Here is a 26,703-nt window from a genome sequence, read left to right on the forward strand (position 1 = left end):
GCTCACAATTTAGTTTTTCTCCATAGGAATGAATGGAAACCAATGCTCTTACATGGGAGAAAGTAATGGGGGAATACCATTATGGTGGGGCTAAATCTGTTTACCCTTGGTAATTCCAGGAATTGGCCCCTGTTCCTAGCTATAAAGCTTCAGCCTTTCATCTTCACGGACCCTTTCCTATATTCTGTCTGCTACCAGACTTAGTGTGACAAGCTATTAGGAACTGCCTGCTTGTTTTAAATAAATAAATAAATGTTGAAAGTCACCAAATTTCTACAGTTTCCACTCTGTAATTAGCCCCTCTCTTTATTTCTGCATTAGATGCCCCCATCCTGTGACATTTGCAGGGATGCTGGAAATGGGGGTCTCCTACCTGCCTGTCAATCAGAACTGGGAGAGGTACCTGGATGAAGCTCACGTCACTTATGAGGAGCTGCAAAAGGAGATGAAAAAATCCTTGATGAACCTAGCTGACAATGCCTGCCAGCTGCTTCATGAGGAGAGGTGTTGGTGGTATTATTGATAATTGGTGGTATAGCATCATTATAGTGCATTGCACCTTAGGTATGTTCGGTGAAGACCTGGATCTTGGAATCCTCTGAGCAGTGGCAAAAAGGCAGAGAGAGAAAAAGAGAGTATGATATAGAGGAGAAAACTGGTGGGGGCAGGGGACACTTATTCTCTTTCTAGCTGAGGTTCCAGCTACATGTTGCATCTCAGTGAAAAATTGCCTGAAGGTGGGGATTGGGACAGGAGGAAGCAGATGAGGAAGAGCTGTCTTCTCCAACATGCCACTTTTGGGCTTAAAGTTGCATCTTACCCCTCATCCTTGCAGGTATTCAGTGAAAAACGCGATTCCCAGGTCACGGTCTTGCCAAAAATGCCATCCTGGCCTTAAAATGTGTAGCTTGCTCTGTCCTCAACAAACCCTCTGATGAGAAACGTCACAAAAAGGAGGGATACAAGGTTGATAGGATTTAGACTGCAGAGTTTTTGAAAGGCAATACCATGTTATCAAACAGAAGATTGCTTAGTCAGATGTAACTGCCATTGTTCTTAGCCCTGGGACCATCCAGACAGATTGGGAGCTTGTTGCTATGACATGATGTTGATGACGAAGAGCCTCCCCCATGAGTCCCTCCTTTCACTGATGTAAGCAAGAGAAATCTGTAGTCCAAGATCTCGCAGATGGCAGTGGAATAACCGGCGTGTTGCGTTTGATGTATCACAACAGGTACAAAGATGATCCCTGGTTATGGGACCTGGAGTGGGACCTCCAAGAATTTAAGCAAAAGAAGGAGAAAACTGGGGGGAAGAAGAATCAAGAAAAGAAGAAGAATCAAGATGCTAATGGCGGAACTCCCAATGTGGAAAAGGCCTCCATGCTGGAGTGGCAGGAAGGTAGTGCAACATCATAATTGCCCACTGATCTGTTAGCATGGGGCAAGTAACAACTGCCCCCCCCACCAGCCCAGTGGAAGTTGCCTTTGTGGTAATTGCATTTTCTCTCTCTCTCTCTCTCTCTCTGCCTTAGTAGCAAAAGGAGAGAAGAGGGAGAGAGAACCTAGAACTGTCAGACTAACTCAGCATTGTCTACAATGACTGACAGCAGCTCTCTAGGCTTTTAGAGAGGAGTCTTTCCCCATCCATACCTGGAAATGCCAGGGAATAAACCTGGGACCTTGTGCATATGAAGAACGAGCTCTGTCACTGAACCAGGGCTCTTCTCCTAAAACAGCATCCACACAACCTGGTGCCCTCCATTATTATTATTATTATTATTATTATTATTATTATTATTATTATTATTATATTTATTTATTTATTTATTTATTTATTTATATAGCACCATCAATGTACATGGTGCTGTACAGAGTAAAACAGTAAATAGCAAGACCCTGCCGCATAGGCTTACATTCTAATAAAATCATAGTAAAACAATAAGGAGGGGAAGAGAATGCAAACAGGGACAGGGTAGGGTAAGCAGGCACAGGGTAGGGTAAAACTAACAGTATTGTATCCAGATGTATTGGAGTGCAACTCCCATCATCCCCAGTCAGACTGGCCAAAAGTAGTCTGACACATGGAGGGCACCTAGATGGGGAATGCTGCCCTAAGCTGTGTTTGTAGCAAGAGCGTGTTTATGAGCAACCATCCCTTCGAATCTTATTTGCAACCCCAGAATTAGTACCTCAGTGTATGTCTTGCAGGAAATAAGTAGGAGATTGAATGAAAATAAGTGATTTCAAGGGCCTATGGTATTATTAAACCAGAATCTTCAAAAGTTCTAAGAAATGTTCTTCATTCTGTTGCATTTTTTTATCTTTCTCAGTTGCAGCCTTACAGGTGAAAAGATAAGAGTACACAGAAATTTGGAGTGCAGTATAAAAGCACATAGGAGTAATGGATTGTTATGGGGCTGGCACATTGTTTGGAAGTTAGCATTCTCCCCAGGAGTTAATTTTCTGATCTTTAGGTTCCTATGCATGAAACACTTTATCTCCCTCATTTTTCTTAAATGAAAACTTCTCAGATGAAAACTAGCAAGCAAAATTAATAAAATTATTAAAACTAAAGCAAAAACTACATTAGCTGTTAAAATCTATATTGGGTTATAGGTTCTGCAGTTCACTGAACGGGAGTTGCAATATAGCTTCTTGGACTTCTTGAGGTAAGATGTAGAGTAGTTATGTAATGTACCACTTGAAAAATTCGCCTTTCTGCTTTGTTGTATCCTGAGAACAGATCCTGGTCCCCCAAGTGAAGAGGAAGAACAGAGCATCCCCGAGAGCCAAAAGACGTTAGACCATCTGAAGGCGACTGTGGCTTTGCAGCCAAAGAGAATTCAGCATCTGCCTGGCCATCCAGGGTGCGTTGCCAAAGGGAGGCTGTATATATGTTAACCTCCTAGTAGATGGCAATCTGTTATTTATCTACTGCATTAAATTACCTTGTGATATGATAACACCATCCATTGCTTAGAAATTAGATTCCTGTAATGTGCTGAATTTGGAGCTGGTGTTCTTGAAAATAGTTTGGAGACTTCAGTTTGGTACAAAACACAGCTTCCAGGTTTTTGACTGGAGCCAGCAGATCAGATTAGATTACTCTTAACTTTTTACCATTTGTATCAGTTGTCAGTTTGTTTCTGTGCTCAATTCAAGGTACAAACCTTAACCTTTTAAAGCCTAAATGGTCTGAGACTATCTTACTTCACTAGACATTACAATCTACTCCTGAGACCCTACTCCTGGTTCACCCTGCTGATGTATGGCAGGTGGGCACAACCTGTAGGGTGTTCCCTGTGGTAGCACCTAGAATTTGGAACAGCCTCCCAGGAGAGGTCCACCGAGCTCCATTGCTGTTTGCCTTTCAGTGGACAGCAAACACTTTTATTCCAGTGAGCCTTTTCTGGATCTTCCTTTTAAAATGGGATCTGACAGCCTCTCTAGTGAATTTTTATCGCTTTATTTTAAAACAGAAGAAACAGGCCACCTAATGACAAAGGAGCTTCCTTTTAGTATCCTGAGTAAAATGAATTTGGACAAATCTATTATTATTTGTATTTTTATGCCAGTCATCAGCCGAGAAGGTTCCTAGTGTGACTTATATATAATCAATTAAACAAGGGAGGAAAATAAATTAATATTTATTGAATTCCCAACCTTCTCCATAGCAAAACTCTCTGAGCAGTTTACAATAAAATATAAAATTAAAATTGAATAGCCAATACCAATAATGGAAAATTATTACCATACAATATTACGTACTAAAGATGGTGCCATACAATACCATAAAATAAATATATTATTATTATTATTATTATTATTTATTTATATAGCACCATCAATGTACATGGTGCTGTACAGAGTAAAACAGTAAATAGCAAGACCCTGCCGCATAGGCTTACATTCTAATAAAATCATAATAAAACAATAAGGAGGGGAAGAGAATGCAAACAGGCACTGGGTAGGGTAAATAGGCACTGGGTAGGGTAAAACTAACAGTATAAAGTCAGAACAAAATCAAGATTTAAAAGCTTTAGGAAAAAGAAAAGTTTTTAGCTGAGCTTTAAAAGCTGCGGTTGAACTTGTAGTTCTCAAATGTTCTGGAAGAGCGTTCCAGGCGTAAGGGGCAGCAGAAGAAAATGGACGGAGCCGAGCAAGGGAAGTAGAGGCCCTTGGGCAGGCGAGAAACATGGCATCAGAGGAGCGAAGAGCACGAGCGGGGCAATAGTGTGAGATGAGAGAAGAGAGATAGGAAGGAGCTAGACAGTGAAAAGCTTTGTAGGTCAACAGGAGAAGTTTATATTGGATTCTGAAGTGAATTGGAAGCCAATGAAGAGATTTCAGCAGTGGAGTAACATGGTCAGAGCGGCGAGCCAAGAAGATGATCTTAGCAGCAGAGTGGTGAACGGAAACCCAACGGACTGATGTGAGAAGAAGGAAGGCCAGTGAGAAGAAGGTTGCAGTAGTCCAACCGAGAAATAACCAATGCAAATATAGGCAAGGATTTGAAAGCAACACCTTCCAGGTTAATTAAGAAACGTTCTTTGTTGAGTTTGAGATCTGCTTTCCCCTGACACAGGTGGTACCGTAGGCTGTGCCAGAGGCTGGACGATGCCAGCTGGGTGCCTGGGCCCAGCCTCATCAGCCTTCAGATGAGAGTGACCCCGAAGCTCATGAGGCTCACCTGGGATGGCTTTCCACTGCACTACTCTGAGAAATATGGATGGGGCTACCTGGTGCCAGGAAGGAAGGACAACCTGCCAGAGGATACTCCAGACAGTGGGTTGCCTACGTGCCCCTTCAGGTAGGAAGAAGATGGGAATTCTGGGGAAGCAAGAGCAACAAAACTACCAGTGTCAGGCATCGTTGTTTATAATAATAATATTATTACAATAGTGCCATCAGTACATGTTATTTTATATAGTCATAAAAGCCAAAAAAGATAATCCGTCTCCTAAGCCACTGCAATCTAAAATTACACAGTTTCAGGTAGGCAAAGGTAACAAACAGAGAAAACTATTAACAAGAGGTGAAGGTCAGCAAATGCACAGTTCTCTAAATCATACATCCCCCCTAACAGCCTGTTCATTTAATCCCACAGATGTGGGATTTCAAGCCCCCTCCAGTCTGAGCAGTTGTCACCCTGTTCACTCTCAGCTTGCAACTACATCCTCTGGTGTCTTTACCTGAATCTCTCTTCTCATCAGCCAGTTTCGCAGTCTGTATAAAGTGCCAAAGTCCTGCCCTTCACCATGAAGCCAGGAGAGGATTTGGGGTCTACCCTTGGAATTCATTTGGGGTCATGGCCTGTAGTCAGTTACATTCAGCCACACAATGTGTCACATTGAGTTGACACTGGCCAAGGCTGGAGAACATTTCTTATTTGTAAGAGCCGGGCCTCATAAAGTTTGAGGAAATGTTTCAATTGCTACACATTATCCTCATTTTAGAATCCTGGAAGCTTGTGTACCAGAATTTTTTCTAGGGACAAAAAATTGTAGACAAATGGGCAAAGATGCGAAATGCTCAAAGTCCTTGAAAGAAAAGCTGCTTTTTCTTAAAGTGAGTAGGCCTGGTGCACAAATCTCCCTACTAGTCAAAATTTAGGATTACTTTGCAGATTGAATGAAGAAATATGACCATGCATTTTAGTAGGCAGGACATGATTATGGTTCAGTTGCAATTCAGTTAAAGAAATGCCTCCTTCCTCTTTTCTGTAGGATTATTGAGCATCTGTACCGGGAACATTGCAAGGAACAGGGCAAAGAACAGCCTATCTCATTAAATGCCTCCCTGGAAGAAGAGCTCATGTTGACAGAAAACAGTACTATCTGGCAAAAGGTACCATTTGTGTATCTTGGAGTTGAGATACGTAATCAATATAATTATGTGATGCAGCTATTTCAGATAACGGGAATCGCATATTTGATTACTGTTCTATATTAAAACACATTCCCTGAATGTAGAAAACTAGCATTTCATGAATAAAACTAGGCCAGAACCCTTGCTACTTTTTTTTCCGTGTGGTAGAACGTTCTGTGAAGGCCCCTACTGGTCGAATGGGAGCCAAGAAAATAACAAGTAGATATGAGAGGAAAGAGAAGGTTTCATGTGTTAAAGTCATTTATTTCCTTCATGCTAGGTTGAGAAACTCAGCCAGCTGGAGATCGAAATGGATGCGGATATTGTAACTAAGCAGTTGAAGCAGGTAATGGCATTCCCCATCAAGGGAAAGACAACCAATCATGAGTTACCATGTATATCACCCAGATGTATATCACCCTAATGTTCAGGGAGTGGATCTTGGAGTGTAGCATAAAAGCCTGAGCGTTGGACTCCAGAGGATGATCTGTCAGTACTTTGAGGGAACTAGTCTAATAGGGGAGCTAGTAGGAGCTTTTCCTAAGTGTCCCAAGCCATTTGTCCATTCTGGCAATCCTATTGTCAGGTATAGTGAGAGGAACGTCAAGAGCTCTTAGAAAGATTGGCTGCTTTTCTATAAACCATTCCTCATGAAAACTGCAGAGGGAATTGAGGACCATTTGGATTGGGTGGTGAGAGCATCTTCCCTTCAGAGATGTTTTCAAGAATGTTTCTGTGGACTCTGTTTTAATTAGTGTCCTGCTTGGGAGGGGCCGTAGCTCAGTGGTAGAGCACATGCGTTGCATGCAGAAGGTCTCAGGTTCAGTCCATGGCTTCTCCAGCTAAAGCTGGAAAAACTCCTGCCTGAAAACCTGGAATCAGCTGCCAGTCAGTATCAGCAATACTGGGATAGATAGACCAGTGGTCTGACTCTGTAGAAGGCAGTTTCCTATGTTCCTGTGATTTTCCAACAGGATGAGGTGGAATCTGCAAAAAGCCATCCTGAATATCATCATGGCAATGGGCCTTACAATGAGGTCAATATTCCTGGGTGTTGGTTTTTCAGGCTACCTCACAAGGTGAGTGGACACTTTGTGGGCGTTTTTTGTGCATCAAAATGGGTTAATTGAACTTTAAAATTAGAAAAAACTTGACAACGTATAACCAAGAAATCAGCTGTTGTAATGTATGAATGATGTTTCACCCCACACAGTCAAGGTTCTTCTCCACCACCCCTTCAGTAGACACTGGGTTTTTTTTTTCAATTGGACTTTTTTTTTTAAGTCAAATATCCTTGTAGAAAAAAAAATTGAAGAGTGCCTGTTTGGGGACATAGACCTCTTCAGCTATTCACCTCTGCCATTGAGATTGACTTTGGCTACAGGGACGCCTGCTGAATCCTCTTGGAAATTAAATCTTCCTCTTCTGAACGGAACAAAAAGAAGTGTGTGCAAGAGGTGCCAGAGTTCAAATCTGCTTGGAACATATACCCTGTGACCTAGATGTCTTTTTTGCCAATTACCAGATGTGCCCAAGTGCAGTTGAGAATTGGTAATTGGTAATGGAACCACATTCTACACTTGCCCAAAGGCCTCACTTGAACATTTCACAAGCATTCAAGGGGCCCTAATACAGGGGTGGGGCACATGATTTGCATACAGAATGTCCTTGGTTCACCCCCTGGTATCTAGCTAAAATGAGAATCTTGAACAGCAGGGCTTATGGCATGAGATCTTGGGAATCACTGCCAGTGTAGGAGGAATTTTCTGGTGGCTTTTTTTTTATTTCAAGAGGTACTGAACAATTCTGCAATAGTACTCCTTAAATTCCCCATTATAGTAGGTGGAAGAAAGATCCCAAGATAGTCATCCAGAATGATTGGCTTCACTCAAACTCACAAACACAACGAAACTGTTATAACTTTAAAAACATTTAATAAAACAATTTAAGAAAGTTAAAGTCAAACAGACACACAAACCTCCAATCAGCAAAGCAAATTAAAAGAACATACTCACAAGTCTGGCAGATTTCTGGAGAACAAGACAAACACAGACTCTGTGAAGGAGCTCTTCTTCACAGAGGGACTCCCATCTCTGCCAGGCAAGACCAAGCCATGCCTGTGGGAAAGAGAAGACATTTCCCCCCAACCCCTCTGTGCTCAACTTTAAATGCCCAATTTGACATCATCAACTCCTCCTATTGACGTTTTCTAAACTCCGGTTAACCCATTGGACCACCTCATAATTTAGACCATCTTCTCCTGAAAACTTCCTCCCCTTTCTCAGTTAGTTGTTTATGACAACAAAAGCTCAAGTTCCCTGTTCTTGTGGTTAACCTGTCTGGGTTACTTATTTATTTATTTAAAATTTTTATATCCTGCCCTATAGCAGTAAGATCTCAGGGCGGTGTACAGATAAAAACATACCGTATAAAACAATAAATAGGTACAACCTCACCTGTCCGTCACCCTGGACCCTTCACCTAGTTACTGTTAGTACATGTCACAAGTTCTTAAGACTAATGTATTTTGAGCAATACCAAGTCGCAAGCCCTCATGAGTAACGTCTTTGAGCAATATGAAATCATATTTCCCAATCACTTTTCGTTAGGCCTAATCTAAACTAAAGCATCTAAGCCTTGATATAGTGTTCTATGTGTGTATGCCTACTTGCCCATTTAATATTAAAACGTTACCCCATCACTTGTACACCCATCTAAACCCATTCTATGCCCCCCAAGCTTCTTTCTCTATGCTATGCCAACAAACTTTAATAATAATAATAATAATAATAATAATAATAAATTTATTTATTCCTTACCCGCCTCTCCCTTTGGATTGATTTATAACCCCAATCTTACAAATATTTAGTAAAATTTCAAATGAAGAAATAATCTTACACCAGTTAGACAATATTGGTTTAGATTGAATTGTGTAAGGGAATTTCATATGTAGTAAGGCAGAGGGTTTTATGTTGTGCTGGCTAACCTGTTTTATAGCTGATACCTTGAGCCAAAACAAACTTTTCCCTCTTCTGCTGTTAAAAGGATGGAAATGACAACAATGTTGGAAGCCCATTCGCCAAAGACTTTTTGCCCAAGATGGAGGATGGCACCCTGCAAGCTGGCATAGGGGCCAGAGATGGGACGCAAGCTCTTGAAATCAACAAGAAGATCTCCTTCTGGAGAAATGCCCATAAACGAATCAGGTGAGCTGGGCCCCCGCAAATTCATTCACAGATCTGCATAGTTGCAAGGTGCCCTCTTCTGATTGCTGTGCACAGTTGTCTGTACTCTTTAGTCCCTCCCCCTCCCCCACTTTGCACAGAGATAATTCAAATTCTATATTTAAACCCTAGCCAAATGTACTTATTTAAACAGATTCATACTTTATTCCCTTATTTAAATGTTTACAGAATACTGAATGTAAGGAGTAGAAGGGAGAAGTATGATTAAACTAGGAACAGCTGGAACAAGTACCCAAAGTCTGATGAATGTTGAGATTTATATGTGAACGCTGACAATCCCAGATGAATTTTTCCAATGCCCCCAAATAGAAAGAGCTCTCTCTCCTTTTTGGACTTGTGCAAATGGACCGTTGACAATTTCATTTAGGAGACTGTCAATATTCATAGCATTCATCTGGGATTGATAACAATTATACAAACTTTAAATATTCACTGAGCACATAACGCTAACCCGTGGTTTATTTAACCTGTGGTTTTTGCCCTATCCAGGATTTATCTGACAGACAATCGGAACAAACCATGTTTTATTTTTCCCAGTGCCTGGGTTATTTGTCACCCTTCTTCTTCATGTATTTTATGTATTATATTGTATTTAATGTTGTTCCCCACCTCGATCCAGAGGGAGAGGTGGGTAATAAATTATTATTATTATTATTATTATTATTATTATTATTATTAACCTGCTCCTTCTCTGTTTCCCAAATGCCTTTGTAGTGCTGTGTTATTGGCATGTAGAGCAGCTCAGGTTTTCTTACCATTTTTGCCCACTACCTCTGTAACGTGATGGAACAACCCATGCTTCTGGATTCACATGTAGTGACAACCCATGGTTTAAGCAACCCTGAGTTTTCAACCCAACAACAAACCATGGGTTGTTAGCGCAGGTTGATATGATGGTACACACTTCATAGCAGCCCATGAGTTAAATAAACTATGGGTTCATCTTACTTGCAAACTAGGTCACAGCCACACTCATGCACAACTCACATGCATGCATACACATACACACATAACTATATAACAACAAATGCCCCAAAGGTGTAGATTATTTGTTCCTAATAATCCTATCAAATAGGCCCAAGATCACTCAGTAAACTTCATGGCTAAGCAGGGATTTGAATCCAAGTCTCTGTGGTCCAGGACCAATACTAGTCACTACATTACAATGGCTTTGGATCCAGATAACCACCTGAGTATTCTTTCTCTGCTACTGTGACAAGAATAGCTCTAATTTTGTTGTTTAACAAGTAAAGTGCTAGAAAATTTATTGTGATTAACGCTTATTAAGTACTAGTTGTACACCAGGCACTTTTGCATAAGCTCAATTCTTTATTTTCTGTTTTGTTGCTTTCCGAAGTTCGTGTTCCTGAACGCCCTCATTTCACATTTTTGTTCTGACAGTTCTCAGATAGTGGTGTGGCTGAAGAAAGGGGAGCTGCCTCGATCTGTAACCAGGTATACATGGGGAGACATTCTGAAGGCAATGTTGGCTTGTTTTTAAATGTGTTTCTTACTTTACTGCCAAATGTGGTTCCAAAAGCAACTTGCAGTTGCTTTTACAAGTAGGGATATGTTGGCGAATCTCTTCTGGTCCCTAGCAGTTAGTGACAAAATCTTAAGTTCCAAGCTCTTCCGTGCCGAACGGAAGGGGACAGAAAGATCAGATGGACACTCGGGGGGTGGGGGGTGGGGTGGCAAATGGCAAAGATCCCACCCACAGGTGCACCCCTTTCATTGATTTCTGTTGCATTTTTCTCACTGGGGAAAGGCCATACCTCTGCGGCAGAGCTAGTGTTTTTCTCACACCCAAGATTACAGGTTCACTTCCTGGTATCTCCACCTATTGGACCTCAGGCCTTGGCTACATATTAGCATTCATCCGGCAGGACCATTTCCCCACAATGAGAAGTGGAGAAGGCTGGGAGGTGGGAGCAGAGGCGAGAGAGAAATTCTGTGCACACAGCAAGTCAAGAAGGAACTTGGCTGCCATTCTCCCTCTATTATTTATATCTCTGTCTCTTTGGGGGTTATTTCCCTTGCTCCTTCCCTTCCTCCTGTGGAAAATCAACAACTCCTGTTTTGCTGTATGTGTATGATTTGTATGCCCTACCAGCTCCCTGCCTGATACTCTGAGGATTTTCTACAGGAAGGGTTCTTAAGCGTTGGGGCTGGTCTCCTACAGCAACTGTAATGTGTAGCTGAGCTTTGACGTAGCAGGGCAAGGAAAGAATCTTGCTTGAGGCCTGAGAGAGCAGCTATCATTCAAAGGACACACTACGGGGCTAGATGGGCCAGTGACTTTAAATTAGGCAGTTTTATGTGTCCATTTTTCATCTATCCGAGTAGCTGTCTTGAAATCCTTACCTTTGAAGGAGGGCAGGAGAAAATAGGATACAGCTTCCCTTCAGTTTGCGGTCTGGGCTCTTGATAGTCTTGCCGAGGAAATTCAGTTGCCTCACCAAAAAGGCACCAATTCTGCTTCCATTCAAATAAGTGAAATTCCATAAAAATCAATTAATTTGCATGCTTTTGCTTTAAAATAGCCATTTTAGTGTTTGCAAAAACTGGGTCCCTGCCCTCCTTTTGCAAGGAACATGGTGGTACAAGGAAAGATCTGGGTAAACGGTGGGCATATAAGGCGCAGGGTAGGGGAATGCAGCTCAACGCTCAAAAGGTGAAAACAACCACCTTGGAGAGCCCAAAAATTCCACCCCTTGACACTGGAACATTTTCCAAGGCCAGTTGCTGTTGATTTTCAAAATGTCTCTCAAATCCTTGAGAACCTTTTATGGAGTGGAAAGCTGGCATGAAAATTCAAAACTGAATCCTGAGGCCTAGAAACTTGCTTATTTTCTTTTTAGTGAAAGCGGAGTTCTCTTCGGAATCTCTACCAGGTTATTAGATTCTAAGCATGTTTCAGATGTGTAGATTACCAGAAGACTAATGGCCAAGTGGTATAGCAAATTATTTTTAGATATATGTTGCCTGTGGCTTTCTGTAAACACCTTTCTTGTTGTATTTTGTATAATGTGCTTTTAATTTTTGTAAAACCGCACAGAGAGCTTCGGCTATGGGGCGGTATAAAAATGTAATAAATGAAATGAACAGATGCTGAGCTATTCCAGCAAATGGCCCTTAGAATCTCTGGCCTTTGCATAATGTGTTTAGCTGCAGGTGCCCCTATCAAGTAGCTGCATCATTATTAGCATCCCTGTGCCTGGCTTCCTGCAGTGCTTTGAAACGGGCTCACACTGACGCTTTTCTAGGCACCCAGACTATGAGGAGGAGAACAGCTATGGAGCCATCTTGCCGCAGGTGGTGACTGCTGGGACAATAACTCGGCGCGCTGTGGAGCCCACCTGGCTAACAGCCAGCAATGCTAGGGTATGTCTCTTATTCTTATTATGTCTCTTCTGGTGATTTTTATTCTTATTAACAGAGAAAAAAGATTGAAACACAAGTCACAAAAGAGATATATATCTAGCTTTTCCTGTCCATAAGGAGAACACCAGTCTATATATATAAAAAAGCCCCTTTTAGCTAAATGACAGGAATAGAGAATCCATTCTGTCTTTATCAGTCAGGTTATTCATTTCTTCAAAGTCCAGTGTCTTCATTAGAAGTAGATGGTGGTTTCCAATTACGAGCTCAGGCTCTCGTTGCTGTAACCAAGAGATGAAACATAACTTCTGTTACCCAAGACGGCTACTAAGAAGAAGGCCTTTTCTATCATAGCATCCTGGTTCTAGAAAGAGAGAGGTCACATGGCACCTATGCTGCAGATTTTTTGGTGCCAGATAAGACCTTATTTTCCCAGGCATTTTACGCCTTCCGTTGTTTTTAAATACGTTACTGTATTTTGAATCTTTTGCACTGCTGCTAGGTTTTACTTCATTTTTTATTTTCTATTTTGGTTTTATACTGTAGTTTTAAACTTTTATATTGTGTTTTATCATGTTGTATTTCATGTTTTGATTGTTGTAAACCACCCAGAGGGCTTTGGAATGTAGCAAGATGGTGGTATAGAAAGGGACTTCCTTAGTAGGCGCAGGGGTTGACTGAGGAACACAGTGAGAATAGAGTGTCTTCCTCTGTGTCTTGCAGGCTGACCGGGTGGGGAGTGAACTGAAAGCCATGGTCCAGGCCCCCCCTGGCTACCATCTGGTTGGAGCTGACGTGGATTCCCAGGAGCTTTGGATAGCAGCTGTCTTGGGAGAAGCTCATTTTGCTGGCATGCATGGTGAGTGCATCCACTCTTAACTGCCCTCCTGCTTTGTGCCCAGCATGTGGTAGACAAAGGTGTCATGCCTGTGAACGTGGAAGTTCTGTTTCACTATCATAGCTCTATTAATTCGCTCTCCTTTTTTCTTTTGTATAAAAGTGTGTTTTGGGGTAGGTAAGCATTGATAAACCGAACGTGAAACTTGCCATGAAACAGGATGGATTTGATTTAAATCACAATTTAAATCACTACTCAGAAAGACTCGATTTAATCATGTGACCCCCCCCCCCAAAAAAGTGCACTTTACTCATTGAATTTTTTGAAACTTAGCACTTAAGAGGTAAGGGGTTGATTCTGTGTACATAGATTTGCAAAGGAACAATGGGATTGTGATCTCTGCAGACACAAATTCACAGTTTTGAGAACTGTAAAACCAAGCATCTGTGATAATATCTTCTAGATAGAAAAATTTGCCCAATAATCTTACAGAAACCTCTGGAAGACCATGACATTGTGAATGGATTAATGGAATTCATTTACCAAAAAATGTAAACATTGCATGAATATACAGCCTCATGCTGTATATAATTAAAAACTAATCCTTATTTCATGATGAATAACCTTAAATAGAAAACTATAGATAGATTTTTCCTCAAAAAGGATTTTATTAAAAAAAATCCGATTTAAATTTTAAAAATCCGATTTTTTAAAAAAAAAAAATTAAAAAATCATTGAATTTTATCCACCCTAGAATGAAATACCGTTGGCAAGATTTCTGTCATTTTGCCTGGCGTATTTGTTTTGTCATGGGGAGAGACAAGGGACTAAGCAAGGCACAGATGTGCCAATACCCGGCAACTTGAAACCTTATACAGCCACCCATCTGGCTTCTGAGATCTCACAAGCCACTTCTTTCAGGCATATCTTTGCAACCGTAAAGGCTGGAAAACTGTTCTCAGCTGAATTCTGCACCCAGTACCATATTTTGTTCTTACTCTGCCCTTGAACAGAATTGCAGAGGTATACTCAGCCCTGAGGACCCTTTTCCATCAACCCTTTCCTTTCCCACTGCAGGCTGCACAGCTTTTGGCTGGATGACCCTTCAAGGGAAGAAGAGCAACGCTACAGACCTGCACAGCAAAACGGCCTCCACAGTGGGGATCAGCCGAGAACATGCCAAAGTTTTTAATTACGGGCGCATCTATGGGGCAGGGCAGCCCTTTGCAGAGCGCCTGCTCATGCAGTTCAACCATCGCCTTACAGAGCAGCAGGCCAGTGAAAAGGCCCGCCAGATGTATGCCGTCACAAAAGGGATCCGGCGGTAAGGCTCAGCCTCTTTCTAATCAGTTGGATCTTGACATTCCTGTAGCAATTGAGGCTGCAACCTGTAATCAACTTTAGAAAATTTGAACAATTAAAAAGGGTCCCCCTGATTCATTGTGAACAAAAAATAATTGCAGATGGCAGGAGCTATCTGAAAAGAAGTGGTCCGGCTATATTTATTTATTTAAGCATTTTTATGCCGCCATTCAGCCGAAAAAGGCTCTCACGGCGGCTTACAAAAGTATTTCTTGACAGTCCTTGCCCACAGGCTTACAATCTAAAAGACATGACACAAAAGGAAAGGGGATTGGGAGGGAGGAGGAGGAGGAGGGGGAAAAGGAAAGCAAATTCAGGCACTACAATCTTAGTTGTAAAGTTCAGCAGTTACAGGTGACAGCAGGAGGGAGGGGGCTCTCAGCTGGAGCTGGACCCAGGCACGGTGGAGAGGTCCCTGGCTGCTGCTTCCTCCCTCACTGGAGGAATACTCTCAGGACAGGAGAGAATGCCTCTTCTCAGGTGGTGCCTGGCAAAATATATACATGCACCATCTAAAACTGAAGTGTCTTCAAGTTTTCCCCATTGTGCTGAGGCTTCCAGTATCCACCTAACCATTGACCTCCCTGCTCCGTTATCACTATTAGGAATTATGAGGCAATAGTCTGTCAGTCCAGTTCTTTGGGGTGTTGTATGAAACAGTCTTTTTATTTCTAGAAATACACGTGGAAAAATAAAATCATGTATTTTTCCCCTTAAACACAATCGGTGTTTCACATTTTGTCTAATTTAGGGTGCAGCCTAACATGCATGCAACATGTCTCTGCAAACGATCCTAATATTTCCATGTTGCTCAAGTACATGCATACAGATGCATGTTTACGTACACACGTGATTGAGGACGTGTTGATAGAACAGTTTTTTCCTACAGTGGAGGAGGATATCCTAGCGGGGTGAAGTGCGGGAGTGTAAGAGGATATTGTGTGACAAGAGTAGGGAGGGGCTTTCCTTGCCACGCCCACGCCGTGTGTCTTTAGTCCAAACAATTCCCCCTAGTAAGCCATTAGGGAATGTGTCTTCTCAGGTGGTGGTGCCATGCCAACGGCACTGCTAGGTCTTGGACTTGATTGCAGCTTTTAAGTCCCTCTGAACCCCTTTATTCTCTTATAGTTGTTACCTGTCTGAGGAAGGAGAATGGCTGGTGAAAGAGCTGGGCATCCCTGTGGAAAGGGAAAAGGATGGTTCTGTGTCCCTGCAAGACGTGCGGCGGATACACAGAGAAGTAGCAAAAAGGTAAGTTGGAAATAGGGGAGGGGATCTGGTAAAAGACTTTGCTTGAGCTGAAACCAGGGCTGTTGGCACTGAAATCAATCAAACAAACCTAAATTCTGTGCCAGAAACTCTGTTTCACAAATATCTGTTAAGAACGTGCACGTTTTGCTTAATGTTTCTCCTGCTTGTCATTGGGAGGGGGAAAGGATTGTGTGGGCCCCATGACCGCAGGGAAACTTATTGAGCCATCTTTGTGGCTTCTGAGATTGAGTAGGCGTTGTCCACACATTCTCAAGCCGTAAGGGCTAGAAACCTTTTAAAAAATGTGTAAACGAAAGTACTTAGGAAACTGAAGTCTGTGGCTCACACCACTCTATATTATATACTTTCTCTGTTGGTATGGAGTCTACATTGCAGTTGTTTAATTCTCCTTTTCTAGTAGTGCGTTCCGAAAAGTCTGTTTTGCTTTACAAAGCCCTAGGCTTCCACTGCATTCTAGAGCCTTGCAGGATCCAAGTGCATTGTGGACAGCCTGTTTCAAGACCTTCCTCCCGAAGAAGATAAAAGTAATTCTTAAAGCTAAAACTAGATGCTCTTCGTTGGAGAAGGTTCTCTCTTCTTTCTTCAGGCAGGGTTGAAGTCTCCTTGGGTAGGAATCTTCCCCACTCTCCAGCTCCAATCATGGCTGCTCTTAAGACCCAAGCAGTTCTCAGACTAAGTCTGTCTCTGTGTTTATTGGCTTGTTCTGGGGTAAATGGACGTTTTCTCATTCCATACCCAACACTTAGCCAGAGTCAAAAGGGAGCCAGCCATTAATTTTTTGTGGGTTGTTTATGTTTTTGCAGCTGGGGATTTTACAAACATGGGTTGCTGCCAAACTTCTACAAATTGATACGGTAGGCATTTAGTTTGGAATGGAGAAGAGACATATTTGCCATGTTGCAAAGAAAAACAAGAGGCAGGGAATTACAGGGCGAGGGCTGGTGAAGGATTACATACTCTTCTCCAGGGTTCCACAAATTATGACTGGGCTTAGTAGCCAACGTGTCTTTGAACATAGGCAGCTCATTGCTATGCCCAGGTCTGCTGCTGAACATCTAGTTCAGCTCTTAAGTTCGTCACATTGCAGGTCTCGAAAGAGGAAGTGGGACGTGGTGCGCCAACGAGTGTGGTCCAACGGAACAGAGTCTGAAATGTTCAACAAACTGGAAAGCATTGCCATGTCACAATCGCCTTGCACCCCTGTGCTGGGCTGCCACATCAGCAGAGCGTTGGAGCCGGCTGCTGTCAAGGGTGAGGTGAGAGAGAACCTCATTGGTGCTGAATTTCAACTTTGCTTTGGTGGTTGTAGTGATTGCTCAGTTAGCATTGTGAGTGTTCTCACTGGAGATGAGGAATAAAGTGGGAGAAACAGAGACTGAGGTCTCTTGCCAATAGACAGTAATAAGTAGCAAAATAGTTCATTTTTATTCTTCATAGGACTCTTCCTCAACCACCAGTACGAAGCAAAGTATGTAGTTATAGCTCCTGGTGCCAGGCCTTCTTTCATTATGTGCTTCACTCCACAGGACACATGGTGATATAATTAATTTACATATCACTGTGCATACTGGGGGTGGGGAGTGTACTCCTCCCAACGCCTCTCCACATCTATTACCAGGGAAAACCTGAGTCTGATGTTCTGTACGTGCAAAGCGTTATGCTCGTTCAAGTCTTCCTGGCAGCCTATCCTCCAGTCTCAAGGTCAGGAAGGATAGCTGAATTTTACTGCCTGGGAGGAATAAAAATAACCTGTAGGCAACACGATGGAAGTTTTACATCAATAACAAAAACGAACAGCTTAGGTATTTACAGGAAGCAGAATAATAAAAAAATTGCCTGGCTACTAACTTTTTTGTGAACATAGTTGCAAGGCAGATGAACTGTATGGTTATCACTAGGTGATGTAGTGGACTTTATGGTGGCTCCTGTTTTGCAGCGCCCTGCCTCCTCCTGCTTTCATTATGCCCGAGCAGTACAAATTTCCATTGCCCTAAAATATCATGGTTGCCCTCTTCCCCTCCCCCAACCCAAAAAGTATGGTAAATTTAGATATAGGTCAGCAGAGACAAGGGGCCAAGAAAGGGTTGGAGCTGTTGTGTGAATTGATATGGTTATTAGAATCTATATAGCCAATAAGAAAGTCTTCATCTTAATTCTCTGCTTATTTCTTTCTAGTTTGTAACCAGCAGAATAAACTGGGTGGTTCAGAGCTCCGCCGTGGATTACCTGCACCTAATGCTAGTGTCAATGAAGTGGCTTTTTGAGGAATTCGGCATCGATGGACGCTTTTGCATCAGCATCCATGATGAAGTACGCTACCTGGTTCAGAGCGAGGACCGCTATCGGGCAGCTCTGGCCATGCAGATCACCAACCTGCTGACACGGTAAGCACCGTCTCGGTCCATTTTCGAGCAGGTTAATGTTTAGGGCCTATGTTCAGCAGGCGGGATTCGGGGATAGCCTGAAAATTCGCACTTAACAAATTGTGGTGTCAAAGGTTGGGGTTATGGGGCTCCCAAGATCCTTGTAGTAAGTATCTTTCTGTGGATCAGTAAAATATGCTTCTAAACCCCTTCCCTCAAAAGATTCTTTTCATGCAGGTAAGTGATGGAAGTTTGGGGTTTTTTAAAGGTTGTAAAAAGCATGTGAAGAGTTGGGCCTGTAACTCATGTGAGGACTATAAAGCTCTATATGGCTCGGGTCCAGGTTATTTGAAAGAACGTATTCTCCCTTATGAGCCTGCTCGTGCTTTGAGATCTTCTGGAGAGGCCCTTCTTTCAGTCCCACCTTCTTCATAGGCACGCATGGTGGGAACATGGGAGAGGGCCTTCTCGGTGGCTGCTCCGGTGCTCTGGAACTCTCTTCCCGGGGAAGCTAGGCTGGCTCCCTCCTTGATGGGCTTTCGGAAGCAGGCTAAAACTTTTTTGTTCCAGCAGGCCTTTGGAGAATAATCCAGCCCTCCATCTATGTTAATGTTTTATAATTTTGTTGTGTATTTTAAATGTTTATGGTTTTGTTCCCCTCCCCCATGTATATTTTAAACTTTGTAAGGCCGCCTTGAGGCCCAGCATTGGGCAAAAAGCGGGATACAAATAAATATAATAATGATAATAATAATGATAATAACAACAACAACTAGGATCTGCCCCCTGTCCTAAGGGAAAAGGGAAGAATGTCTTAAATCCTAAAACATACTACTTGCATTGCTGCATTTCAGGTGCATGTTTGCCTACAAACTGGGTCTTCAAGATCTGCCTCAGTCAGTAGCCTTTTTCAGTGCTGTGGACATTGATCGGTGCTTAAGGAAAGAGGTGACTATGGATTGTGTCACTCCATCAAACCCAACAGGGATGGAAAGAAGATACAACATCCCTCAAGGTGAGTACTGTAATACCTCTGCTCTTTCATCTAAGATGAGCTGGAGCCTTCCTTTCCCAGAAGGTATCCTACTCCACTGCAGGAAATGGATACATCTTTATTGTATGGTTTCAGCCAAAGATTCATAAATATGTTCTTCAAAGCGTTCCATTTAGGCTTTCTTCAGAGTCAATTATCATTTTCCCCAGTTTTCCTGCCTTGTGTTACATTCCCAAACTACATGGGCCTTTTTGGAACACCTGGCTTTAAGATATTGCTTACTTTCACTCCATTAGCTCTAATCTAGAATCTATCTATATAAAACGCTTAGGTATGTTTCCGTAAAGGCTTCAGCTGATACAGGTTGCTAAGCAACAGTAACAATATGTAATGTCAGTTGATACAGGTTGCTAAGCCCCTCGCCCGACTCCTCCGGGCTTTCCAAGGTAATCCTACCCCCCTTTCTGCCTCTTTGCTCCCCCCCCCCCGAAGGGGGCAGCGCCACGGTCCGGAGCATGAGCGAGGCACGGCCAGGGCCCTTGGTGGCTGGGTGGGAGGCCGCTCCAAGGCTGACAGGGACCCTGGGGAGAGGGGGACACCTGCTCCCCCTCCCCCCAACCTCCCTGCCCCCCAGGTCTGCCAGACAGTGCTGTATTGGCGGCCTCCAAGCAGCCCGCACCCCTGTGATATTTAATTAATAAACTTTTAAAATATGCTACAATGGCGTATGTTACGCCGGGTACAACTAGTTCTGTATAATGCACGTTAGCGCCGTTTTACAGCACTACAAACACTTCAAGATGAAATGTTTTCACACAAGTGGCAATTATGCTCAGTGCTTGACAAATGCTTATAAATTGTTGCAAATTAATTGGTATTTAAATAGCTTATGACTAAGACTTGTTTATTTATTGAAATGCAATTGTGATTTTTGTTGAACCACAGCAGCTGAGGAAAAACGCAATACAGGAACAGCTCATGTATTTGTTTTATTAAATTAAGTTCTCACAGGAACTCTTTAAAACAAATCTTTAAAGCAAAACACATTTTAGAAAAGGGACAAATATTTGGAATATTCTCTACCTTTCTTCCATAATATCACCAGTCTTGAATTACAATAGTAATGATGAGAGACACTGGTGTCAATTAGTTGTTCTCCTCTTACCCTGCTAGGACAAGAAGTATTTAGTGGCACGTAGAGCAACAAGTATAACTCACTATCTGCTGTGCTGGTTTGCGGGGAATCTGTGAAAGGAACTTTACTATTCTTAATTTCTTTCAGGTGATGCTCTGGATATATATCAACTTCTCAAAATAACCAAAGGCTCATTGGAGAAAGGAAAATAGGACTCGAGACTGTAACAGGAAACTTAGCAGCTCAGGGAATCATCCTAGAAGCAGTCTCTTAAGCAATGACCCCTACCTATTCCCTCTACCTGACTTCTTCTTTCCAGTCTGACAGTGAGAAAAATGCATGGAATCAACAGGGTACAGCGCTTTGCTAAGGCAAAATCTCTGCCCAGATTGGGCTGAAGCCAAAAGGAATGGTTGCACTTCAGCTGTGCTCTGCAAGAATGACAGGACAGTTCAGCAGGTAATTGGTGGTACAACAATTTAAAGAATTATGAATGATGTCATTCATATGGCAAGCAGATACATTCGCTGTTGATTAAAGCCTGTGTTAAAAGGAGACAGTCTTTGTCTAATGCTATGTCTTAGAAGCATTACCAGGTCAAAACAGCCACTTGGGAATAAAGAAGGCAGCTCTTATTTTTTCCGTCTCTTCTTTTTGGGTTCCTGGCTGTTGTTGGATTGTCCAGATGCAATGCTCTAAAAGAGATGAAAACAAAGCCCAGTGATAAATGCACCGGAGGATTTCCAATGAACTACTGGAACAACGGACTGTTCATAATCTGTTTCTTGGACAATGCAGTTCTCTGCTATGACAGATCTCCTGTGAACCCTTCTAGTTATTGCATCCGGCGGAAGGTTGGCAAGACAGAAGAAGAACCAAACCATGAAGTGTTCCTCTCCTTGTAAACTGCTTGGGCATTCATATCCCTTTTCCCCTGCCCCATGCTGGTGAATGTAATGCAGGGGAGGAATTGATTACTTAGTGGGCCATTCTTAAAACAAGTTGCCAGCGTACATTAACGGGTGTTTCCTCTGCTTAATGTAAGTTAGCACGCATATGAACTGCAGGGAAATGATATTAGCAGCAGAAAAAGGCTCTCTCTACTTTGTGCTCTTATTAAAATGTATATTGACCTGGTCATTGTCTGGCTCATTTTCGGCATCTTCCGCATTCTGTTCCTGAAGGGCGCTCTCCAGCGTAGACACATTGATGCGGAAGTCCCGGGAGGTGCTCAGTTTCATATACTGCATTAGGTTGACCTGCAACAGCAGAAAGGATGGTCAGAGTTTAAACATTTTCACTCCACTTGGTATACCTTATCAAATATGTATCAGAACATAGGGCAAAATTCAACTTAAGTCTTACTTAGTGTAGACATACTGAAATAAATGGGACTTAAGTTCGCAATGACGAACTTAAAATACCATTCATTTCAATGGGTCTACTGTAAGAATGATTTATGTTGAATTTTACCCTTAGAGGCAAGAATCTTGGACAACAATTGGGGGAATTCTTAAAACAAAATTCTTACCTTTGATTTTTTTGAGAGATGGATCAGGAAATTTTCATATTGTTCTATAGCAAAAATCAGGTTTGGGATTGGCTTACTCTCTCGCAACACTTTGGCCTGTAGAAGGAGGGGAAATGGGCAAATTAAGCAAGCTGACAGCACAGCGTTATGGGATCTCACAGTATATAGACTTCTCACAGGCCAATCAGCAGCAGTCCTCAAAATAGAACACATCTTATAGTGTGCCCTTTCAGTGTCAACTTACATATTAAATACTTTAACAAACTTTTCTAACTCAAGGCAATCTTGAAAACTTCACATTTCAGTGCTTGGAATCAGTGATTGCAGAATTTTCTGATAAGTAAGCTTACCTTGTTTAGTGGGTCTTGGCTTATGACTTCGCAACAATGAGCTAGATTCTAGCCTAGGTCTCACTGAGGTGGCAAAGTGGTGCCTGAGCTGTAAAACTTCAGACTCCAGGGGGGACCCTTTGAGGTGGAATGATCCTCCAAATAGAAAACTAGCATGTTAGCAAGAAGGGCTCTATAGTTTTACTTTCTCCTGGATTTGCTAGTTTTCTATTTAGATATTGTTTTTTTAGGGAGGAAACCCCTATTTGCAGCATGAAATGATGCAGCCTAAACCAGGGGTGAGCAGCTTCAGGGAGGCCGGGGGCCACTTCCTCTCACCACCACCCCACCCCTTCCCAGTTGCACTCCTGCTGCCACCACACTCCTGGCAAAAAAAATCCCTTCCTGTAGTTCTAGAATTCGAAAGCAAAACTCTAGGAAGCCACAAAGCTGTAGGACTTACTGTTTTAAGCACACATTGTTGAAATACAGAGGATTTTAAATCCTCTGCTAGAGTACTATAGCCAGTATTACAAAATAAGGAAAAGGTAGCCACACTCACCATGACAGTGGAGACCTCTACTATAGCTTTGTCCTTTTTCTTCTTTGCTCCTGCAAAGCTTAAGGTTTCACTCTGGATGGTCTGGAGAAAGAAGATACTGTATTTCTTCGATTCTAAGACACACTTTTTCCCCCATATCTCTAAAAACGGAGTGCGTCTTAGAATCGCAAGTCATTTATTATTTCTTAGAATCAAAGCTTTTTTTCTGTTGGTGGTACTGAAATTAGTGTGCGTCTTACAATTGATGGCGTCTTAGAATCAAAGAAATACGGTAGCAAAAATCAGACGGGAGAGGTTTAGCAAGTGAAAGCTTGGGATCTGAGCTGGATACTTGCTGTCGGTATATTCAGAATTAGGAGAATAAGACTTTGTGGACATCTAAATTGCGAGCAATTCACGAAAAGCAGGAGGTTCCTTGTATGGAAAGAGCCCACTGTTGTATTTGGGCATTCCATCTTCTAGTGACTCACTCCAGACCTGCTCCCCGCCGCCTTCTGCTTCTCTAGCTCTGATCTTCCTAATTGTAACTCCAGGGGCCTTCACTAAAGAAGGCCGTTCTGCAATCCTGACCCATCTTTGCAGAAATATCCAGATTCTCTTTCGCAGCACCTATTTTTTGAGACTTCCCCTGCATACCTAACTTGTAGGGTTCTGCAGTTGCACAGAATACAGCAGAATGACAGCTACCTTTAAAGGAAGTAAATAGTTATTCAACCTTAAAAGCCTGGATTCCTGCAGACTTTCATCTCTTGCCACTGATAAGTGTCTACATATATACTGAGAGTCTGTAGGGAACATGGGAAGTTGTGCTGGGTGTAGAATTTAGCTTCCTCAACATCATTAAAAAAAACCAAAAGATCTTGTTGCTCTCAAGATATGCTTCAATTGGCAACACTAACTGAAATCTCAGGTGGCTGAATAAGATTCCTGCAATTAGAGACGGGTTCAATGCCTTTTAAGTTGCATAATTTGTGCAGGTTATAAAATTCAGCTTTTCTTAGTGCCAAGCGTGTCAATTCTGAGCCCTACCCATGAGAAATAGTTGGAAAATTTCTCCTACCACTGGAGAAATTCTATGAAAATGTCTCCCAGTTTCTCCACCCACAAATAGGATACAGAATGTTGAGAGGCCATTTGTGCACAGTTCTAGCTGATATATCCTGTGCCTCCAAGTCCATGCAAAAGTTATTTTTCCTCTGCTAAACAGACTATTTGGGACCAAAAGTGTGAAATGAGAAATTTAGCTCTATGTTTGTCTTACCTGCACATATGTGATAAAGCCGTAACACTGCGGGGTCAGGTGGGAACCAGAGAGTCTAACCTAAAGAGAAGATGTCACTGTTATTCCAAGAATTTCCTTCCTTCTGCAAGCATGGAGAAAAAATACGTACTTATTAAGCACCTTCTAATATTAGGCACGGTGCACGATAAACACTTACCAGCTTTTCAAACCGTCCAGAAATTCCGCCAGTTGTGCTTCGACACACTAGGAGATACTAAGAGTAAAGCAAGAAGAGATGGTGTCTGAGCGACAGAGAATCCATGCTACTGAATCCAAATGGTCCGTCTCTCCTTGTTAAAGTCGCCTCTCGTGCCTTAAGATCAGCAAGGAGACCCTGCTTCCTGTACCCATAACATCTGGATTCCGCAGGTAGGAATTGGATTCAGGACTTCCTTAGGAGTGGTGCCCTCCCACTGGAATTCTCATCACAGGTAGACTCACATGGCAAGCTTTCTCCCGACTTTGAGGAAAACACCTTTTCATGTTTTAGCTTCCTGACGATAATGGGTTTTAGGATTGTGAGTTATTTTTTGCATTATGCTGAGCATTTAATGGTTCGATATACTTAAATGGTCAAGATACATGGAAGAATAAAACAAAAGCCTATTGGGCTAGATAGCAGAGTAAATAGTTTATAAATAAATAAATACTGGTACGATCTACGCTTTGTTGGCTGTTTCAACCCAAGAATGCCCCATTACTTGCTTTTAGGCATTCAGGCTGATTGGGGTTTAGGGAAAGTTAGCGATTAGGCCTTTGAGCCCCTTCCTCACCCTCCAGATCAAGAGCACTCACATATTTTACAAGGGCAGTGAGAATGGCATACATCTTGCTGACACTCCTGAGTAGCATGTCCACACAGCTCCCAGTAGGCAATGCCGTTTGTACCAGCTCATGGTAAGCGGTCAGCAAAGTCCCAAGCTGAAGAATGATTGCCTTTTCTAGCGGCTGGGTCTGGTTTGCTGCTTGAGAAGCATCATCTACAAAAACAAAGGGGAGAGTTTGGTACAAACCAGAAAGACTGATGGAGGCCCAGAAGATCTAGGAATTGATGTGCAGCCTGCTTTGGATGGGGCTGCATTCCTCTTGAAGAATCAGGTATGCAGGTTAAGGGGCACTTCTAGATCCGGCCCTGTTCCTCGTAGCAACAAACATTAGGTGTGCCTTTCACCAGCAGCAGTTCATGTGTCCTTTCCTTGAGCAGCTGGACTGGGCTAGTTTCCAGGTTGCGTTATTGTTATGCACTCTATAGGGGGCTGCCTTTGAATTCATTTTAGCAACTTCATTTGGTGCAGAATGTGGCTGCCAGAATGTTTATTGGATCAGGCAAACAGGGTAAAAAGTGCTTCAATACTCAACAAAGCCCATTGAGTGACTTTGAGTCAGTCACTGACTCTCAGCCTAACCTACCTCACAGGGTTGTGAGGATAAAGTCAAGGGGAGGAGGAACAAAGGTGGGGTATAAACACAAAAATAAATATGACATCAACAAATTAACAAACCTGTTTCTGAGTTCAATTCAAAGTGCCAGTTTTGACCTTTAAATCCTAATTAGCCTGACATGAGAGTATTTTAAGAATTGTCTCCACCCATGTGAAGCTGCCCAAACAGTGAGATAATCTATGGAGGCTTTTTCTATGTCCCGTCCCCCCCGCCATCTGAGATATCCTGGATGGGCACAAGGGACAGGGCCTTCTCTGTGGTGGTGGCAAAACAGTAGAACGCCAAACCAAAATAAGTCCATCTGTCCCCTATGAAACTTTGGCTTCACTAAGTTCTCGTCTTGAAAAGAAAGAGGGCTTAAATCATGCCAAGGCCCCATGTGTGTCTCTGATCCTACCTTTTTCTTAACTTGAGAACAAGGATGAGAGCACGTTTCGTTAGGTGAGCCATCTCTCTTGGTTTCATTGCAGTTACGCTTGGGGAAAGCTCAGTCGCTTCTTCTTTTTTAACAAGAGAAGGCTCAATAGGAATTTGCTTCAGAATTCCTGGTCTAGAGATTACGTTAATGATAATCACTGTGCTCTACACAAGAGAAGGCAATTCTAACATAAAACAGACGGTCACTTATAGTTGCCCACAGCCAAGCATCCTTATAGGGCAACTGCTCCCTTTTAACTTTTACCTGCTGCCTCTGACCCCAAATGGCTCTTCATCTTATGGATCAACCAATCCACCTCTTCAAGGACCTTCTCGGCTTGAGCCAAAACCAGCAGCTAAGAAAAAGAGAGAAGGTAGGAGGTGCCTTGAGAACAGCTTATTTGCCACACAGTGGCAAATGAAGCAGGTTTTGTTTATTTTACACATTTATAAAAATCGTCCTGCACCAAAATTACCCCCGCCCCCGGTTTGGTTTTAATCCCCAGTTTGCTTGTTCAACTCACAGAAGCCGTAGGAGCTGCTGTCTTCGAGTTCACGATAGCAAAGTGGGACTGATGCTCCACTTGAAGGTCCTGGGGGAGTGACAAAGAGATAGGCAGAAATCTAACCTCTATTCCAATATCCCTTTTTTATTCTCACAACAACTTTATGAGAGGTC

General features: G+C 42.5%; 2 protein-coding genes across 7 annotated transcripts in view; one reads left to right on the forward strand and one right to left on the reverse strand.

Moving 5' to 3' along the window:
- Positions 1–21,597, forward strand: part of POLG (DNA polymerase gamma, catalytic subunit) — a 31,321-nt gene extending 9,724 nt beyond the window's left edge. For 5 of the 6 annotated variants that reach the window (XM_063142671.1, XM_063142672.1, XM_063142674.1 and 2 more), the window contains 17 exons: positions 322–504; positions 1,235–1,401; positions 2,746–2,869; positions 4,588–4,812; positions 5,729–5,849; positions 6,151–6,216; positions 6,845–6,949; positions 8,916–9,076; positions 10,517–10,570; positions 12,382–12,499; positions 13,220–13,355; positions 14,412–14,658; positions 15,825–15,947; positions 17,056–17,224; positions 18,144–18,352; positions 19,186–19,346; positions 20,608–21,597. In XM_063142671.1, the coding sequence (XP_062998741.1) occupies positions 322–504; positions 1,235–1,401; positions 2,746–2,869; positions 4,588–4,812; positions 5,729–5,849; positions 6,151–6,216; positions 6,845–6,949; positions 8,916–9,076; positions 10,517–10,570; positions 12,382–12,499; positions 13,220–13,355; positions 14,412–14,658; positions 15,825–15,947; positions 17,056–17,224; positions 18,144–18,352; positions 19,186–19,346; positions 20,608–20,672 (2,434 nt within the window). In that variant the 3' untranslated portion in view covers positions 20,673–21,597. Of the gene's footprint in view, positions 1–321; positions 505–1,234; positions 1,402–2,745; positions 2,870–4,587; positions 4,813–5,728; positions 5,850–6,150; positions 6,217–6,844; positions 6,950–8,915; positions 9,077–10,516; positions 10,571–12,381; positions 12,500–13,219; positions 13,356–14,411; positions 14,659–15,824; positions 15,948–17,055; positions 17,225–18,143; positions 18,353–19,185; positions 19,347–20,607 lie in introns of those variants that run through there. The other variant, XM_063142675.1, reaches the window with a different exon arrangement.
- The window catches only part of FANCI (FA complementation group I), a 40,679-nt gene continuing 34,271 nt past the window's right edge, over positions 20,296–26,703 (reverse strand). The window contains exons 30-38 of the mRNA XM_063142669.1: positions 26,549–26,617; positions 26,290–26,380; positions 24,960–25,144; positions 24,322–24,378; positions 24,144–24,203; positions 22,883–22,963; positions 21,992–22,087; positions 21,594–21,719; positions 20,296–21,155 (exon numbers count right to left, since the gene is read on the reverse strand). Coding sequence (XP_062998739.1) covers positions 21,093–21,155; positions 21,594–21,719; positions 21,992–22,087; positions 22,883–22,963; positions 24,144–24,203; positions 24,322–24,378; positions 24,960–25,144; positions 26,290–26,380; positions 26,549–26,617 — 828 coding nt within the window. The 3' untranslated portion in view covers positions 20,296–21,092. The remainder of the gene's footprint in view (positions 21,156–21,593; positions 21,720–21,991; positions 22,088–22,882; positions 22,964–24,143; positions 24,204–24,321; positions 24,379–24,959; positions 25,145–26,289; positions 26,381–26,548; positions 26,618–26,703) is intronic.

The sequence above is a fragment of the Elgaria multicarinata genome, chromosome 16 (assembly GCF_023053635.1).
Source record: "Elgaria multicarinata webbii isolate HBS135686 ecotype San Diego chromosome 16, rElgMul1.1.pri, whole genome shotgun sequence".
In the NCBI taxonomy this organism is placed as follows: Eukaryota; Metazoa; Chordata; class Lepidosauria; order Squamata; family Anguidae; genus Elgaria; species Elgaria multicarinata.